The 19,724-nt window shown below is 54.1% G+C and overlaps 1 protein-coding gene across 1 annotated transcript in view; it reads left to right on the top strand.

The window, feature by feature from the left end:
* Nucleotides 1-19,724, top strand: part of bt (projectin protein bent) — a 40,710-nt gene that overhangs the window by 10,867 nt on the left and 10,119 nt on the right. The window contains exons 9-34 of the mRNA XM_029112514.1: nt 65-237; nt 363-1,130; nt 2,247-2,359; nt 2,512-2,689; nt 2,854-3,163; nt 3,713-3,979; nt 4,079-4,505; nt 4,621-4,745; nt 4,859-6,348; nt 6,443-7,022; nt 7,170-7,751; nt 8,375-8,677; nt 8,782-9,672; nt 9,794-12,463; nt 12,570-13,454; nt 13,580-14,244; nt 14,463-14,682; nt 14,803-15,684; nt 15,805-16,392; nt 16,499-16,798; nt 16,924-17,144; nt 17,266-17,617; nt 17,721-18,020; nt 18,166-18,441; nt 18,560-19,162; nt 19,274-19,658. Coding sequence (XP_028968347.1) covers nt 65-237; nt 363-1,130; nt 2,247-2,359; nt 2,512-2,689; nt 2,854-3,163; nt 3,713-3,979; nt 4,079-4,505; nt 4,621-4,745; nt 4,859-6,348; nt 6,443-7,022; nt 7,170-7,751; nt 8,375-8,677; nt 8,782-9,672; nt 9,794-12,463; nt 12,570-13,454; nt 13,580-14,244; nt 14,463-14,682; nt 14,803-15,684; nt 15,805-16,392; nt 16,499-16,798; nt 16,924-17,144; nt 17,266-17,617; nt 17,721-18,020; nt 18,166-18,441; nt 18,560-19,162; nt 19,274-19,658 — 14,554 coding nt within the window. The remainder of the gene's footprint in view (nt 1-64; nt 238-362; nt 1,131-2,246; nt 2,360-2,511; nt 2,690-2,853; nt 3,164-3,712; nt 3,980-4,078; nt 4,506-4,620; nt 4,746-4,858; nt 6,349-6,442; nt 7,023-7,169; nt 7,752-8,374; nt 8,678-8,781; nt 9,673-9,793; nt 12,464-12,569; nt 13,455-13,579; nt 14,245-14,462; nt 14,683-14,802; nt 15,685-15,804; nt 16,393-16,498; nt 16,799-16,923; nt 17,145-17,265; nt 17,618-17,720; nt 18,021-18,165; nt 18,442-18,559; nt 19,163-19,273; nt 19,659-19,724) is intronic.

Genomic DNA, 19,724 nt, shown 5'->3' with positions numbered 1-19,724 from the left:
AGGGACGGTTGATACTATATTTCTCTGTCTTCCCCACGCTCAATCACTCGCTTGACTTTCGCAGAAGTCAAAAAGGTCGAAGAAAAGAAGGTCGAGGAGAAGAAGAAGGTCGAAGAGAAGAAGGTTGAAGAGAAGAAGGTTGAAGAGAAGAAGGTCGAGGAGAAGAAGAAGGTCGAAGAGAAGAAGAAGGTCGAAGAGAAGAAACCTCCGGCACCAGAGAAGAAACCCGAAGAGAAGGTGAGCATACTTCGTTCAGTTTCCAGACATGGCTATGTACAGCATTACCTCCAATACTCGGGGGTATAGGATAGCGAACTATTGACCCTTAAAAATAAAGTCCCCACTGTTATGCTGGAAATTAGACCCCGGTTAGTATCAACCCGAAAGAGGCTCTTCCGAGACCGGAACCGTCGACCTTGCAACGCACCGGCTCTATAAAACGAACGGGATCAGTTAGAATGCGGAGTCCGTCGTCGACGTCAAGCACACCCGACGCATCGCGAAGATCTTCCGCGATTTCCAAGGAAGACATCGATAACATCTACGAGGCGCTCCATCATTCGAGTTCGGGAGATCATCTCAAACGAATGATGGGCATGGAATACGCGACCGATGCTAGCGAATCTTCCACGGCGGACGACCTAGCGAAAATATTCCGACCGTTCGCTCGAGAAGTCTCACGCGACAGCACCGAGCCGCCCTCGTCTGATACCCCGACACCGATTGTTCATTCGCCCTCGCCGTCTCCGGCACCGTCTTCCCCGCTACCGACGATCACCATCGAAGACATAACCGAAACGACAGCGTCGAGGACCACGACGAAAAAGAGGCCGCCGCCACCCATTGTGATAGAAACACCACCGAAGGGAATAACGCCACAGAGCACGCCCCTGCAATCGCCGACGCCTTCGACGCGAGAGACAACCCCGAAACGAGGTTGGAAGAAAGTCAAGGTGTTCGCCGCGGACGAGGAGAAGGAAGAACCGATTTTGCGGCGGCGCAGCAGTGTTTGCGTGGCCCTGGACGCAACCAAAGATCTCGCGTCCCAACTGGATACGATGGATCCAGCGGGTACGGTGTTGATTCACGGCCATGAGATGGGCGTACAGCAGGCCAAGGACATGCTGAAGGTTTGTCGCTGGGGATGAAGAGGCTGGCCTTCTCGCTGACGCGACTAACAACTACACAGAAAACACAAGGCAAAGAGAAACCTAGGTATAAGATCTAGCAGTAGGACGACCGGCCAATCTCTCGGTCCCTGACCGAAAGCTCAAACGAAAAACACTCTGTCACGCAGCCGCTCTTTGTAGACTCCGAGCCGAAAACCTTCGATCAAGGAACCGGAGAAGGTCGAACGCAAAGCCTCCGTTAAGGAACCTGAGAAGGTCGAGCGTAGAGCTTCGGTGAAGAAGAAGGAATCCGTACCCGATATTAAGATCGAACCTGAAAAGCGACCTTCGGTTCCGGTGGTCAAGGAGCCTACTCCTGAACCCACCCCTCCTTCTTCTCGAAAAGGCTCTCTCAAGATCGAGGGCATTCCACAAGGTCGCAGAGGATCGATCATTATGGTTGCCGACGAGGTTGGTCACGAGCATTTTGTGTCTCGTGTCTTTGTAATGCTATGTTCTTCGACGTGTCGACTCTCTTCGGAGTCTCGCTGTCACATGTATCGTGTCGTCCTTTGTCCTCTATCTTGTGCCGTCTTGTCTCCTCTTCTCCATGTCGAGCTGCGTGTGCCCTCAATTTATCTGTTTCGTCCTGAACGTTCCTTCTTCGTCTGTCATCCTGCAAGGTCATCTGAGGTCTCGTAATCGACTCCTGGGAGCAAGAGGCTCTCCTCTAGAATAAGGGAAGAAGACTTCAAGCATTTCAACACTTTCGTACACCGTCAGCACAACAAATCGCTTATTTCGTTTCCAAAGCTTCTTTTCTAATCGATTTGATTCGATATCGAATTCTGATTTATTTTGACTCCTTTGTTGCTCCGATTACGGAAGTCCGATGGAAGTTTTTCCAGCCGTCCCTCGTTCGCATATATCGTACGCTTCTTTTTTCAGCTTCAATCGTGTCACTCGAAACTCTCCCTCATTCCTTGAATGTTCTAACCTGTGGACCTCCTCACCGATATCGTTCTCGACTGCTTCGTATTGTCGGCATTTCCGATCGAAAGGCTTGAAATTCGTTGCGCTTCTTGAGCATTCGATGGGAAAACTTCACGAATTCTAAGTGAATTGAATCCCACACAGAAAGGACAATGTCTGGATGACAAGGGTCAGATGAAGAAATTGCGACCGGGAGAAGTGCTCGAAGTACGTCAGAGGCGAAAGTCCAGCGTCGGGGTCGATCTCCGCAAGGGCAGGTGAGTTCTTCGTCGGCCAGCTGTTCGCACAGAGGTTGATTGAGGGCTGAAATTCTAGAGGCACCCGATCAGGGGGCTAAGGCGACACAGCTCGGGGCATTTCCTCAATTCGATGATTCGAAACAAACCCGGATCGATTTCATATCCCGCAGCATTTCGGAGGCTGACGGCCGAGTGGACATGCCATCCACTCCTCTGCAGCCGACCGGTGACGGCGGACCCCCGGTGATCGTCGACTACCAGGAGAACAACTCGGCCACTGAGAACGCGACCGGTTATCTCACAGTCGTTGTAGAGGGCAATCCCGCGCCTCAATTCCGTTTCTACAAGGTACTGAACCATGGTCTCACATTTGCTCTTTGAATCCGTCAACGGCCTGAAGCGAGTGCTTGTCGACCGTGACCGGAGACGATCTCGTCAGCCTGAGATCGAGCGGTCGACCTCATTCGATGTCTCGGATTTTCTAATTTCCAATTGACACTCGATTCCTCTAGGGTGCGTCCGAAATATACGAGGGAGGTCGTTACAAAGTGGTGACCGATGGTTCGACGAATTCAGTGCACTTCTGCATACGGAAGTGCAAGAGTAACGACGAAGGCAAATACACGATCACTGCCTACAATTGCCACGGCGAAGATACCGTCTCGATGTCTCTGTTCGTGGCTGCCGAGGGTGGAATGGACTTCCGCGCCATGCTCCAGCACAGACAATACGGCAAGTGGGGTCAGAACAAGGGCGACCCGGATTGGCAACTGAAGGAACGAGAGAAAGAGGAGGAGCTCGCGAAGCTCGCCAAGAAGGTGCGTGAATTTAGCGTCGTGCTGTTTGTTCGTTGGTGGTTCCGGAGGGGGACTCATCGAATTCTAACCGGAGAGCTTATTCTATGCGGCAAGCGGCTGGTCCGACCTAGTTGAACCAAGCCGTGTAGTTAACCTCGATTGATTTTGGAAGAGTTTAGAACCTCCCAGCCCTCGCACCTCGAGGAGACCTTCCCTTGCTGAACTTATTCCGGACTGGCCGGTCCTTCACAGTATCGTCCAGCGCAAGGTGACCAGGGAGAGCTGATATCGGCTTCGATCCGCTTCTTCCGCAAATTTCAGTTGCAGAAGTCCTTCTGTTCTCACTCGTTAAGGTTATTTGCGACTCGATGTCTTTTCTTCTGGGATGGCTTCGTTTTTAGTTGAGGATCTTCGTTTGAAATTTTGTGTTCAACTATGAGTTTCCTTCACCTCTACGGCGTTTGCGGAAAGCGTTCCGGAACGCCCACCGTTCGCTTTACACGTTTTTTGTTCGCGCGAGCTGTTTATCAAGGATTCACAGGACTCACCTTTCTCGTCGCTTTTCCGTAGAAAGCGGACTCTTTCATCAAGCCTCTTCAAAACGTTCACGTGAAGGAGGGCAAGGACACGAAGGCCAGATTCGAAGCCGTCTTTTCGAAGAACGGAATCAAGGGTAAATGGTTCAAGAACCGCCAGGAGCTCTTCATGGGCAAGAAGTACAAAATGTCTTCCACGGGTGATCTGCACGTGCTCGAGATCAGCAACCCCACCCAGGACGACGAGGGCACGATCACTTTGACGTGTCTCGAGACGTCATGCAAGGCACTGCTCGAAGTAGACGGTAGGTTCCGATCGCTTCGCATTTTCGTCGCTCCCCGAAGCGAAAACGAGTCTTCAGAGTATTCAGATCTCCAGTTGTGTCCATGAGTCCATCTTCCAGCTCCCGATCCGGTGTACAAATTCACCAAGAACTTGCCGAAGAAGGCTGACGTGTACACTATGAAGGAGATGGTCCTCGAGTGCGCGTGTAACTCGTCCAAGGCTCAGGTACAATGGTACAAGAACGACCTGAAGATCAACGCGTCTGAGAGGTTCCAATACGAGCAGGACACGTTCGGGAAGAAGATTCTGCGAGTCTTCAACTTGAACCTCGAGGACACCGGCGAATACTCCTGCAAGATCGTCCACACGACCGAAAAGACGCAGTGTAAGGTCACGGTCACCGAACAGAAGTTCCAATTCATGAAAATGCTCAAGTCGCTCAGAATTCCTGAGAAGGAGCCGGTCACGCTCGAATGCGAGGTCGATGAATGGGAAGCGCCTGTGACGTGGTTCAAGGATGGAAAGGAGATCAAGGGTGACAAGCAGTAAGTATCGAGGAGGCATGGATTCCCGTCGGGTATGTCGATTCTTGGGAAAAGTCCTCCGTTCCTCGTTCGCTCGAGGATGAATATTTGAGTCTAATCTGCAATGCGTTTCAAGCCTCCAGATTTCCGCCGAAGGAAAGAAGCGACGTATTTTCATCAAGACCTCCAAGGTCGCCGATGAGGGTCAATACATGTGTAAGACCAACGCGGAGGAAACCACCTGCGAGCTCATCGTTGAGCGTAAGTCTCCTCAAAACGAACCCGCGATCGATCACCATGAGTTCTCGTCATCATATAGAAAAAAGATTTCCTGGTAGAAGCCGGAAGCTCATCTCAATCTCTGGATTTCACAGCCGCCAACCGTTGGCAGAAGAAACTCAAGGACACCACCGGTCTTGAGCGGCAAGACATCATCCTCGACGCCGAGTTGATGGACCGGACCGCACCGATCAAATGGTTTAAAAACGGTCAGGAGGTCAAGCCTGGGGGCAACATCGAGCTTGTCTCCCAAGAGGGCAAACATCAACTCATCATTCGCAACGCCACTCTCGACGACTCGGGTGACTATTCGATTGAGACGAAGGATCTCAAATCCAATTGTACCCTCACCGTACAGGAAGCCGAGAAAGCACCAATCATCAAGCCCGAGAAAACCGACTACGCTTTCGATCAGGGCAAGCAGTTCATCATCGACGTACCTTACACCGTGACCGGTGTCCGAACTTCCGAAGTCGTATGCAAGCTCGAATGCAACGGGACTGTCGTCACGTCGAAAGATGTCGATCAGGTGGTCAAGGAGAACACGGTTATGCTGACATTCCGCAAACCGCTCCGAGCCTCCACAGGAAAATACACGATATCCTTGAGCAATTCTCAGGGTCAGGACAGCAAAACTCTGAGCGTCAATGTCATGGACGTTCCTGAAATTCCTGAGGGACCGCTGCAAGTGACGGACATATTTAAGGATCGCTGCAAGCTCGCCTGGAAACCTCCGAAGGACGACGGTGGTTGCCCGATCAGTCACTACGTCATCGAGAGGCAGGACTTGAGCGCCAAGGGAGGCTGGACCGAGGTTCTCAGCTCAGAAACAACAAGCGTCAATGTCACGGATCTGACAAACAAGAAGGAATATAAGTTCAGGGTGCGGGCCGTGAACAAGAAAGGCAAATCCGAGCCCTTGGTCGCGGATAAGGCCACGTTGGCAAAAGACCCGTACGACGAACCCACCAAGCCCGGCTCCGTTGAAGTCACCGACTGGGATTCTGACCGCGTCGATCTCAAATGGGAACCCCCGACAAGCGATGGAGGTGCTCCTATCGAGGAGTATATCATCGAAGTCAAGGACAAATTCTCCAACACTTGGACAGAGGGTGCCCGGGTCCCCGCAAGCAAGACTAGCGGTCGCGTGAAGGACCTGAAGGAGGGAGTGCAGTATGAATTCCGAGTCCGTGCCGTGAACAAAGCCGGTCCAGGTGAACCGTCAGATCCGACGAAACCGATAATTGCCAAGCCACGTTTCGTGAAGCCATACATCATCGGTGATGGCGTCAAGGGCATGATGGTGAAGAGAGGGGCCACGATCAAGATCGACGTGGACTTCGGTGGCGAGCCAATGCCCACTGTTACGTGGACTTTGAACGGCAAAGAAATTCAAGAGATCACCGGGAAGACGACCATCACCACCGTCGACGACAAGAAGAAGAGCACGCTCCTCGTGACGAAGGAGGCTGTCCGTGCCGACAGTGGAACCTACGAGCTGACGCTCACGAACTCGTCGGGAACTGTCGTCTCCAAGGGGGAGATCGTCGTACTCGACAAACCCACCAAGCCAAGAGGACCCCTCGTAAGTACCTCCGGGATCATTATCCGATTATGGGCAAGACTCGGAGAAGGGCGACACGCATGGAATTATTTTTTAAACGGTCGTATTTTCCCAGAACGCGGACAAAGTACGCGAGAACTACGCCGAGATCTCGTGGAAGCCCCCGGAGGATAATGGCGGTTCCGAGCTTAAGAGCTACATGATCGAGAAGATGGACGTGGAGACAGGTCGATGGGTACCCGCCGGAGAGGTCGGACCCAACGACACGAAGGCGAAGGTCACCGGGCTCCAGAAGGGCAAACGCTACAAGTTCCGTGTGAAGGCCGTGAACAAAGAGGGCTCCTCGGAACCCCTCGAGCTGGACCAGGAAGTGGTCGCGAAGAATCCCTACGACGAGCCAGGCAAACCGGGTAACCTTGTCATCGAGGACTACGACAACACGATGGTTGAGCTCAAATGGGAGAAGCCTGAATCCGACGGAGGCCGACCGATTCTTCATTATATCGTCGAGATGAAGGACAAGCTCCACACCGAGTACGCCGAGGTTATGAAGTCCGACGGACCCGTCACGACGGCGAAGGTCACTGGACTGAAGGCAAACACGTCCGTTCAGTTCCGGGTCAGAGCTGTGAACAAAGCTGGGCAGTCGCAGCCTTCCAACGAGACTCCCCCGCATATTGTGAAACACAGAAACTGTGAGTAGTCGCGATGTTTCCGATTCCTACGACGTTTTCCCTCGATTTCAGCCCCATCACCCCCGTTCTTGACTTCCTCTAGCTCTAGCTCCTGAGGTAGTTTGATCGAAGCAGAACTTCCCTCACGAGACGTCTCTTCGCTTCCAGTGAAACCTCGCATCGACCGCACCAACCTGAAGACCGTCATCATAAAAACGGGCCGCAACCACACCTTCAACGTGGACATTAGCGGTGAACCTCCGCCAGAAGTCAAATGGACTCTGAACGACGTCGAAGTGGTCGCCAACGATCACAATGTCATTAAGAACGTTGATTACCACTCCGATTTCGGTATCGTAAACGCCATCCGTAAACAGACTGGCAAATACACGATCACGGCGACCAATCGCAACGGAACCGATAGTGTCACCGTTGAGGTCACCGTGCTCGGCAAGCCGTCCCGACCGGGAGGCCCGTTGGAAGTGACCGATGTTCGCAAAGAGAGCTGCAAACTCAAGTGGAACCCGCCGGAAGACGACGGAGGCAAACCCATTCAGTACTATGAGGTTGAGAAGCTCGACAAGGAAACCGGAAGATGGACTCGCTGCGGAAAGAGCGACAAGCCCGAGTTCGACGTTCAGGGACTCACACCCGGCAAGGAATACATGTTCCGATGTGTCGCCGTCAATGACGAAGGAGAATCCGAGCCGCTCGAGACGACGAAAGGAGTTATCGCCAAAGACCCATGGGGTGAGTGCATACGGAGTCGAGGGAAGCCTCACCCGTACGTTACGTGTGCGATACGTGTTCTCCGTTATACCACAGAAGACGATGACGATTCGGACGCTCTCTCCTATCACAATGCGAGGCCTCGACTGTCGACCGAGACCGACAGATCGAGCGATTTCATGAGCGCGCTCTCACACTTTTCATCTGACGAAACGCTCTGTGACTCCGACGAACAGTTCAATTCGGATCCTTTCTTGGGTACAGCCGCTTAACTTTAGCTCGCGGCTCGAATCACTCGAGAGAAACGAAAGTAGAAATAGATCAGACCTTTTGCGATATTCTACCGAGTGATCGACACGTTGAGCTAAATTTTGGGCAGATGAATCGAAATGAGAGAGAGAGACAAGACAGAGAGACAGGCAGATTGACAGACATCTGCCAAGATGTCTGACGCTGTTCCGTCCGGGTGGTCGCCTTAACTGCGATTTTTTTTGAACGCAGTTAAATACGAATGATCGAATTCCGAAAGCTGAACGTAGGCAGCACGCGCCCCCCCCTCGGGGCAACGCTATCCCCGAATCGTGGAAGAGATATATCGCGGAATCAGACAACTAATGATTGACGTTATCGGTGGATTTTTACAGACGCTGCGAGCAAGCCCGGCAAGCCACAGATTGTCGATTATGACAATCGTATGGTTCAGCTCCAATGGGAGCCGCCGAAGAGCGACGGCGGAGCTCCGATCGAAAAGTACATCGTCCAGAAGAAAGACAAATTCTCACCGGAATGGGAGAAAATCGCCGAATCGAAGGGTCCCGAGCCCATGGCTCGTGTGGAACCCCTCGTCGAAGGCACAGAAATGCAATTCCGGGTGATCGCGATTAACAAAGGAGGCGCCTCGGAACCGTCAGACGCCACCGACCTCCACAAGGTCAAGCACAGGAAACGTGAGTTCCACGCCTTAATTCGCATTCTGAGCACTCAGCGGTTTGATGTTTTCAGCAGTTTTCGTTTCGTCCTGAAAATTCTCACGCTCGCGCTTGGATTCCAGTCAAACCTTACATCGATCGAACCAATCTGATCACCACCATGGTGAAGAAAGGCAAGCCGATCCACATCGATGTCAACGTTCGCGGTGAGCCTCCTCCGAAGATCACATGGCTTCTGAAGGGCGCTGAAGTCACCACGAAAAGCAATGTCGAGGTCATCACGGTGGACTACCACACGGATCTGAAGATAAAGGACTCGATCCGAGCGAACTCGGGGGTCTACAAGATCACAGCGGTCAACGAGCACGGCAAAGACGAAGCCGAGCTCGAGATTTGCATCCTCGCCGCTCCCGCTCGCCCTGGAGGCCCCTTGCAGGTGACCGACGTCACCGCCAAGGGCTGCAAACTCAAATGGAACAAGCCGGAGGACGATGGCGGTAAACCGATCCAGGCCTACATGATCGAGAAGATGGACGTTTCCACAGGCACGTGGGTGCCGGTGACTCGTGTCGACCCCGACGAGACGGAGTGCCAGATCGGCGGATTGATGCAGGGTAAAGAGTATCAGTTCCGCGTGAAGGCCGTGAACGCCGAAGGGGAATCTGAGCCGTTGGTGACAGACCACGCCACGGTGGCCAAGAACCCATACGATCCGGCCGGACCGCCCGGGAAGCCCGAGATCACCGACTGGTCCGAGAAGCACGTCGATCTCAAATGGACGCCTCCCAAGAACGACGGAGGTGCCGCGATCACCGGCTATCTGATCGAGGCAAAGGAGAAATTCTCCTCACAATGGGTGGAGATGGCGACCACGACAACGAACAAGCCCGAGGGTAAGGTCGAGGGCCTGATCAAGGGCAAGGAATATCAATTCCGAGTCAAGGCTATCAATAAGGCGGGTCCTGGAGAACCCTCCGAGCCTACAAGGAACCATCTCTGCAAAGAGAGACATCGTGAGTTCCAATGGAGTCTGTTTCTTCTTCTATTTTTTCTGTTCTTCCCTATTCCGGAAGTTCCCCATCGCTACCGGGAGGATGCGAAATCTCCGAGTCTAATAATTATTTCCCTTTCCAGTCGCACCTCGAATCCTGCGCGAGAAACTCGAGAATGTCACCGTGCGTGCGGGACATCTCGTGAAAACTCTCGTCGAGGCCATCGGGGAGCCCGCTCCCACCATCGTGTGGTCGTTCAAGGGAAAGCCGTTGGAGAAGAACGAAAACTGTAAGATCGATGAGGAACCGTACAAGTCGTTCCTCACACTCACCAACACTTCCAGAAAGAAGTCTGGAAAATACACCATCACGGCCACGAACGAGTCCGGTGTTGACGAGGCCACGATCGATATCAACATCCTGGACAAACCCTCGCCCCCGGAGGGACCTCTCGAGGTGAGCGACGTGCACGCAGATCACGTCAAGCTCTCGTGGCGTGAACCCAAGGACGATGGCGGTCTGCCCATCGAGAACTACATGATCGAAAAAATGGACGTTGAAACCGGTAAATGGGTTCCTGCCGGAAAGGTCGGCAAGGACGAAACCACCGCCGTTGTCAAGGGTCTCGAGCAAGGCAAGAAATATCACTTCCGGGTGAAGGCAGTGAACGACGAAGGCTCTTCAGAGCCCCTGGAAACCGATCACGCCACTCTGGCCAAGAACCCCTACGATGTTCCCGGAGCTCCTGGAACGCCGGTCGTCAAAGATTACGACAAGGACTTTGTTGAGCTCAAATGGGAAGCGCCGACACGCGACGGGGGTGCCCCGATCACGGGATGGATCATCGAGAAGAAAGACAAGTACGCCGCCGAGTTCATGCCCTGTGCCGAAATCCAGGGATCTGTCCCTCAGGGTAAAGTGACGGGACTTACCGAAGGCGAGAAATACGAGTTCAGGGTTCGCGCCGTGAACAAGGCCGGTAAGGGAGAGCCTTCCGAAGCTACTCAGCCGATCCTGGTCAAGCACAAGAACCTCAAACCGAGAATCGATCGAACCAATCTCAAGACAGTCATCGTGAAGACCGGTCAGACCGTGTTCTTCGACGTCAACGTCCGCGGTGAGCCTCCACCGACCATCGAATGGTTCCACGGGAAATCCGAGACCCCGCTCTCATCCGGGGAAGTATATACCATCATCAACGTAGACTACAACACCAAATTCACGATGCTCAAAGCCACTCGGAAACTCACCGGCATCTATAGAATCAAGGCCACAAATCGAAACGGTACCGATGAGGCCGAAGTCGACATCACGGTGCTCGGCAAGCCGAGCCGCTGCGGAGGACCGCTCCAGGTCAGCGACGTGAAGAAGGACGGCTGCAAACTCGCGTGGAAACCTCCCGACGACGATGGAGGATGCCCGATCGAGTGCTACGAAATCGAGAAGATGGACGAAGAAACCGGCAAATGGGTGCCGTGTGGTCGCAGCACCGAGCCCAACTTCGAAGTTAGGAACCTGCAGCCGGGCAAGAGCTACAAGTTCCGAGTCCGCGCCGTGAACAAAGAGGGAGACGGTGAAGAGCTCGAGACAGAAAAAGGAACGCTGGCCAAGGATCCCTTCGACCCGCCGAGCAAAATGGATAAGCCGGAAATCACCGATTGGGACAAGGACCGTGTCGAGCTCAAGTGGGAGAAGCCCAAGGACGACGGAGGCGCGCCGATCGAGAAATTCATCGTGGAGAAGAGGAAGAAAGGAGCTCAGAAATGGCACAAGGCCAAGGAAGTTCCTGGAACTACCACGACGACGACTGTCACCGAGCTCGAGGAAGAGGAAGAATACGAGTTCCGCGTAACAGCCGTGAACAAAGCCGGTCCCGGCGAGCCGTCGGATCCGTCTCGATCCGTAAAATGCAAACCACGTCGTCTCGCTCCCAAAATCGACCGAACCAATCTCAAGAACATCGTCATTCGCAACGGTCAGGGATGCAAATTCGACGTCGACGTCAAGGGAGAGCCCGCGCCGACGATCACCTGGACGCACGAGGGCAAGCCGATCGCCAGCGATGATCACTTCAAGATCGACATCGAGGAGTACCACACCCTGCTGGTGCTCACTCAGGCCCAGAGGAAATTGCACACTGGAAAGTACACGATCACCGCCAAGAACGAACACGGCGTCGACGAGGCTACCGTGGAGATCAAGGTCGTTTCCAAACCCACCAAACCGAAAGGACCTCTCGAAGTCAGTGACGTTCATGCCGAGGGTTGTAAGCTCAAATGGGACAAACCCGAAGACGACGGTGGGGAGCCCATTTCCCAGTACCTTATCGAGAAGCTCGATACCGATACTGGTCGTTGGGTGCCGTGTGGGACCAGCAAGGAGCCCGAAGCGGACATCAAGGGTCTCATTCCTGGCAAGGAGTACAAGTTCCGCGTCAAGGCCGTCAATCCCGAGGGTGAATCCGAGCCTTTGGAGACGGACATGGCTATCGTGGCGAAAAATCCCTTCGACGAGCCTGGCAAGCCCGGAAAACCGAAAGCCACGGACTGGGACAAGCACTTCGTCAATCTCAAGTGGGACGCGCCCGCATCGGACGGCGGAGCCCCGATCACGAGCTACATCATCGAGAAGAAGGATAAGCACTCGACCAAATGGCAGAAAGCCGCCGAGACCATCGGAGACGCTTGCGAGTGCCGCGTGAATGACCTCATCGAAGGCATGGAATACGAGTTCCGGGTCAAGGCAGTCAACAAAGCCGGTCCCGGAGAACCCTCCGACCCGTCAGACAAAGTCATCGCTAAACCTAGAAACCGTAAGTTTCCGATTTCTGCAGCACTATCCTCCGCTCTATCTCGTATGCATGTCCTGAATTTGATTTTCTGACACCGTCGATTCTGAATCGTTTCTTGTCTCCGCAGAAATTCCGTCCATTGACCGATTGGGTCTGAAGGACATCACTCTCCGAGTCGGCCAGACGCTGAAGTACGACGTCAAGGTCGGCGGCGAACCTCCCCCGACCAAATCCTGGTTCCGAGAAAACGAGCAGCTCAAGAACGACAACCGGACCAAGATCGAGAGCGAAGACTACAGGGCAAAGCTCACCATCACCAACGTCACCAGAAAAGATACCGGAATCTATAAGCTGGTCATCAAGAATGTCAACGGAGAGGAGGATGCTGAAGCCCGAGTCACCGTTCTGGATAAGCCCGGAGCTCCCGAAGGTCCTCTCGACGTGACGGATGTCCATGCGGAGGGCTGCAAACTAAAGTGGAAACCACCACTCGATGATGGTGGCATGCCACTCGATGGTTACGTCATCGAGAAAATGGACACCCAGACGGGACGCTGGGTTCCTTGTGGGCGCACCATGGGTAACGATTTCAATGTGGAAAACTTGACGCCGGGTCAGGAGTACAAGTTCCGCGTCAAAGCCGTCAATCCAGAAGGCGAATCCGAACCCCTCGAGAACGAAACCGCCGTTGTCGCCAAAAATCCCTACGATCCTCCTGGTGCGCCTGAGAACGCGGAGGTCACGGATTGGGACAAGGAATGGATGACCGTGAAGTGGGAACCGCCGCTCAAGGACGGCGGGAACCCGATCCAGAGCTACATTGTCGAGAAGAAAGAGAAAGGCAGCGGAGTTTGGACTAAAGCCGCGACCGTCGACGGGAACACCACGACCGCTAAGGTTGTTGATTTGATCCCCGGCGAGACGTACGAGTTCCGCGTGAAGGCTGTGAACGCCGCTGGTCCCGGAGAACCGTCGGAGGCGACCAAGCCACAAGTGGCCAAGCCTCGAAGAAGTGAGTTCCGCGGAACGATTCGCAGGAAGTTCCGCAGAGTATTTCGCAAAGAGACGTAAGGCTGCCAGAACGACTCAAGTTCGGAGCTGCTTTCTGACTTGCGCTAACTGTTTCTGTTTTTCCAGTGGCTCCAAAGATCGACCGCCGAAACTTGAGACCAGTGACGATCCGCGTAGGACAAGTGTTCGAATTCGATGTCAAGGTCGAGGGTGAACCCGCCCCCACCTGCACTTGGATTCTCGACAAGAAAGAAGTCCGGGACCACGGGGCCGTCATCATCGAGAACAAGCCTTACCAAACTAAATTGAGCTGCGACCGCGCCGAACGGAAGGATGCCGGCATCTATAAACTCGTCGCAAGGAACGAGTACGGCGTGGACGAAGCCGAAGTCGAAGTGCAGATTCTCTCGAAACCGAGTGCGCCCGAAGGCCCGCTCGAAGTCTCTGACGTCAACAAACACGGCTGCCATCTGGCCTGGAAAAAACCCAAGGACGACGGGGGAGAACCGATCGACCACTATGTCATCGAGAAGCAAGATCCTGATACCGGTGCGTGGGTTCCCATCGGGAAGAGTCACGGCACCGATTTCGACGTGACCGGACTCACGCCTGGCAAGAGCTATAAGTTCAGGGTGAAGGCCGTGAATCGAGAAGGTGAATCCGAGCCTCTCGAGAGCCTTCTGCCGATCATTGCGAAGGATCCGTACGATGCCCCTGGAGCTCCAGGACAACCCGAGCCGACGGACTGGAATAGAGACCATGTCGACCTTAAATGGGCCGCGCCCGAATCGGTGAGCTCGGATGATTTTCAGATACCTAGATTCTCCAACAGTTTTGCTCGCCCAATTACGACTTGGCGGTAGATATTTCGGAACAAAGATCCGAGAATGGCGATCTCGTCTTCTCGATTTGAATCTCAGGCGTCCCATTCTCGTCATCGGGAGCCCTCCGGAAGTCGGAGAATTCCTGTCGATTCGCCTTTCGATCGTTCTATATTTTTTTTCGACAGGACGGCGGAGCACCGATCTCCCACTACATCATTGAAAAGAAGGAGAAGGGTTCAAGCAAGTGGGACAAGGCCGGTGAAACTAGTGGTCCAGTCTGTCAAGGCACCGCCGCCTTCTTGGATGAAGGGAAGGAGTATGAGTTCAGGGTGGTTGCCGTTAATGCTGCTGGTCCCGGAGAGCCCTCGATGGCGTCTAGGCCGGTCATCGCCAAACCGCGATTCCGTAAGTTTGTCAGAAAACCCAAACCGGGCATTGGACTGATTTAGAGTCAGAATATTTGTTTTCTTCTGAAATCCCTCATGGACAGAGATCCAACCACAAAGTCGTTTTCGATCGTTGCAGTGGCTCCTCGCATCGATCGCAAGAACCTCAACGAGCTCAAGATCAAGGTGGGCGAACCGATCCGCTTCGACGTCGATATCACCGGGGAGCCCGCGCCCGACGTTCAGTGGCTGCTGAACGACAAGGAGATTAGCGACACGAAGCATCGATCCATCGAAAACGTCCCGTACAACACAAAGTTCGGTATCCGCCGAGCGACTCGCGAGGACGCGGGTCGGTACACGATTGTCGCCACGAATTCGAGCGGAGAAGACAGAGCTAGCGTCAGCGTCACGATTTTGGACAAGCCAGGGGCTCCGGAAGGACCTCTCGAAATCAGCGAGGTTCACAAGGAGGGATGCAAACTCGCTTGGAAACCCCCCAAAGATACTGGAGGAATGCCCCTTGACGGCTACGTCGTCGAGAAGATGGACACCGAAACAGGACTGTGGGTACCTGTCGGGAAAACCAAGGAACCCACGATGGAGGTCGCTGGTCTGAGTCCGGGTCACGAATACAAGTTCCGGGTGAAAGCTGTCAACAAGGAGGGCGAGTCCGAACCGCTCGAAGCCGACAAGGCCATCATCGCGAAGAATCCGTTCGATCCTCCGGGTAAACCTGAGGATCTCAAAGCGACGGATTGGGACAAGGACCACGTCGACCTCGAATGGAAGAAGCCCTCGGACGACGGCGGTGCCCCCATCGAGAAATACATTATCGAAAAGAAGGACAAGTTCGGCGATTGGGAACCGTGTCTGGAGGTACCCGGCGACGAACAGAAGGCGTCCGTCAAGGGTCTCGAAGCCAACAAGCCGTACGAGTTCCGTGTTCGTGCCGTGAACAAGGCCGGACAATCCGAGCCTTCGAACACGAGCGGACAGATAATCACCAAACCGCGCAAACGTAAGACCAAATTTCAGGCAGAAGGGGGGGATTCGCCGCGATATTTTTCCGATCACGTGATCACGAAGACCGACGCGTATCCGTTCCGCGTTTTTTTTTCCCGACGCTGTTCCTTTTCAGTGCCCCCGAAGATCGATCGCACCAACTTGGAGAAGGTCAGGATCAGAGCCGGGCAGAACTTCTTCTACGACATCAAGGTCGAAGGCGAGCCCGCTCCAGAGACCACCTGGACACTCAAGGGTGCCAAGGTCACGAACACCGAGCGCACGAAGATCAGAGATGAGCCCTACAACACGAAGCTCAACTGCCGCGGAGCGACTCGCGCCGAGAGCGGAATGTACAAGCTCAAAGCCGTTAATCCATGGGGCGAAGACGAGGCCGAGGTCGAGGTCATCGTTCTCGACCGGCCGGGACCGCCGAACGGACCTCTCAAAATCGAGGACGTACACGCCGAGGGCTGTTCGCTCAAGTGGAAACCACCCTCGGACGATGGTGGCGTTCCGATCGATCACTACGTCGTTGAAAAGATGGACATGGCTACAGGTCTCTGGACTCCCGCAGGCACCACGAGAGGCAGCGAGTGTGAGCTCGGAGTGGACAATCTCACTCCCGGCCACTCGTACAAATTCCGCGTCAAGGCTGTCAACAGACAAGGCGAATCCGATCCCCTTGAAGCCGACAAACCAATCCTCGCCAAAAATCCATTCGGTACGCGCTCGATCTTTCCCGAGCTCCAAAAGCGCGATTATTATTGTGATAGAGTTTCTTTTCAAGCTTTTCTCATGCTGACTATTCCGTTCCCGTTCCCTACCAGACACTCCCGGGAAGCCTGGAACTCCCGAGATCGCCGATTTCGACAAAGATTTCGTTCAGCTCAAATGGACCGCGCCCGAGAGCGACGGTGGCTCACCCATTACCGGCTATATCATCGAAAAGAAGGATAAGTACAGTCCCGACTGGACTCCATGTGGAGAAACGGGTCCCGAGTGCCAGGGAACCGTGAAGGATCTCATCGAGGGTCAGGAGTACGAGTTCCGAGTTGTGCCCGTGAACAAGGGCGGCCGCGGGGAACCTTCGGACTCGACTGGCAAACATCTTGCTCGACCGAAGAACCGTGAGTCGATCATGATGATGGTACAGGCGATCCGAACCTTGAGGACATGCTTCCTATTGAGGTTGAGGAGGGTTCCATTGAACGAGTTGTCCATCCCTTGACAAGAATACTTTTTTGTTCCACAGTCGCTCCCAAAATCGGCCCGATGTCGGACATCAAGATCAAGGCTGGGAAGAATTGGGAACTCGAAGTTCCCGTGGCTGGAGAGCCGGTCCCCACAACCAAGTTCGATTTGGGCGGGAACTCTCTGGAGGACTCGCCGCGTTTCGTCACCGTCCACTCACCACACAGAGCGAAGATTTCCCTTCAAGGAGCGAAGAGGGAAGACAGCGGAGAGTTACAATTGGTAAGAATAGGAATCTCAGAAACGACAAGATCGCACCGCGTTGTTCTGGTGAAGGTCTCTTTTCGGGGCTGACGGTCAGGTCGAGCTAAATTCCGCGTTTTTCCGCTTCGAAACTGTCCAGGTGGCGTCCAATGTTAACGGCACTGATAGACGTACCGTGAAGTTCACGGTTGTCGACGTTCCCACGGCTCCGGAGGGTCTCGCTGCGAGCAACGTAACCCGCGATGGCTGCGAGCTCAGTTGGAGGAAACCGAAAGACGACGGCGGATGCAACATCCTACACTACGTCGTGGAAAAGAAAGACATCGATTCAGGAAACTGGACCATGGTCGCCGAAACTCCGGGACTCGCCTGCAAGGTTGATCGACTCCTCGAAGGTCACAGCTATCTTTTCCGAGTGAAGGCGGTCAATCACGAAGGGGATTCGCCTTATTGCACAATCAAAGAGCCTGTCTTGGCTAAGAATCCCTACGGTGAGTCCGGCTCGAACGATGCCGAGAGGAGCAAGAGGCCGAATGGGCACTCACACGTCCGTGCATGTCCGGGATCAAATCACCCATTCGATGATTTTCGCAGACACTCCCGGTAAACCTGCGCCGCCCGAAGTCAAAGACTGGGACAAGGATCATGTCGACCTGGAATGGCGTGCGCCGCGCGACAACGGAGCACCGATCAAGGAATATATCATCGAGAAGAGGCCCAAGGGTCAATTGGTTTGGGAGGAAGGTGCCCGCGTTCCCGGAACCGAACTCAAAGGAACCGTCCCGGGGCTCACAGAGGGTCAGGAATACGAGTTCAGGATCATTGCCGTCAACAAGGCCGGACCTGGAGAACCGTCGGATCCTTCCGACATGGTCATGTGCAAGCCTAGACGCCGTGAGTTCAAGCGCTAGAATTCCGGGAAGGAACTATTTCCGCTGTGGAAATCCAGGACGGATTAATTCCCGCCCACGAAATTCGGGGGAGCTGTTCGGGTCTCGGTCTCTCGCGTTATACTAAGCTTACACCGCGATTTTTCCAGTTGCTCCGTCTCTGGACATGTCTGCCCTGAAGGATTTGAAGATCAAGGCCGGTCGTCCGATCAATTTCACGATTCCCATCAAGGGTGAACCCACTCCGAAAGCGACGTGGACCATCAATGGTCAGCCGGTCACTGCCAGGGTCGATTGCGCGACGAGCTCTACGCTCTGCACGCTCGACATTCCTGTGTCTGTGCGGGATGACAGTGGAAGGTACACTTTGGAGTTGAAGAATGAATACGGAACCGCATCCGGAACTGCCCAGGTCACCGTGATGGGTAAGACAAAATCGCCATGGCCATCGAGGATCCCAATCCTCTCGATCAGACTTACTTCCGTAATCTGAATAAACTTATCCGGCGGTCCCGTGTCATGAGCTCGGCAACACTATTCCAGATCGCCCGGGTCCGCCCGAGGGACCTCTCAACGTCGGAACCGTCACGAGGGACAGCGCCGAAATCTCATGGCAAGTCCCGAAAGACGACGGTGGCTGCCCGATCAGCCACTATGTCGTGGAGAAAATGGACACCACCAGAGGGACGTGGGTTGAAGCTGGTCAGACACCGAACTTGAACTTCAGAGTTCCCAAACTCGTTCACAAGAAATCCTACCAGTTCCGTGTAGCTGCCGTCAATGAAATGGGTCAGTCCGAGTATCTGGAAACCACCCGACCGATCGTCGCCAGAGATCAGTTCGAAGCTCCCAGCCAACCCGGCCGTCCGGATGTCGTGGATTACGACAAAGATCACGTGGACCTCGAATGGACCGCGCCGAAAGACGACGGAGGAAGCCCAATTCAGAAATACATCGTTCAGAAGAGGGAACGCGGTAATCCTTTCTGGAGCAAGGGAACCGAGGTTCCAGGCAACACCCTAAAAGCCACGGTGCCGGATCTTCGCGAAGGTCAGGATTACGAATTCAGGATCATCGCTGTGAACCAAGGAGGGGAGTCCGAACCCTCCGATCCGAGCCAGATGGTCACATGCAGGCCGAGAAAACGTGAGTCCAAGAAAATTCCCGCTCCCCTCACCCCGCAGGTACCCTGTGTTGTTCTGGTCGAATCATCACTGCGATTCCGAATTGTCGCGTATTGATCGCTCCGATTTTCAGTCCCGCCGAAGATCCTCTCTCCCATGAAGGAGATGAAATTGAAGGAGGGAGACAAACTGCACCTGGACATCAAGTTCGAAGGGGCTCCGACACCCTCGATCACGTGGACTGTGAACGGAAAACCGCTGTCGACCGATATGCGAGGCAGCAGATCCGATTACGATGATCATACGATTGTCAACATCGTTGACGTCAAACGTGACGATGCTGGAGAGTACAAGCTCCACCTCAAGAACGAATTCGGTGAGGACTCCGGTGTTCTCAAACTCGTCGTTCTCGCACCACCCGGACCGCCTGAAGGACCACTGTCAGTCGAAGAAATCGGCAAGGACAGATGCACGCTTTCGTGGAGACCTCCCAAGGACAACGGGGGAAGCGACATCACGTGAGGACAGCCTTCAATTATTATTCTGACGTTCTCTACTTCCAACTCAGTTCCCGAGCTGAAAAC

This window comes from Galendromus occidentalis, unplaced genomic scaffold (genome assembly GCF_000255335.2).
Source record: "Galendromus occidentalis unplaced genomic scaffold, Mocc_1.1 scf7180000077512, whole genome shotgun sequence".
Lineage (NCBI taxonomy): Eukaryota > Metazoa > Arthropoda > Arachnida > Mesostigmata > Phytoseiidae > Galendromus > Galendromus occidentalis.
This window is presented reverse-complemented; position numbering and strand designations above follow the sequence as displayed.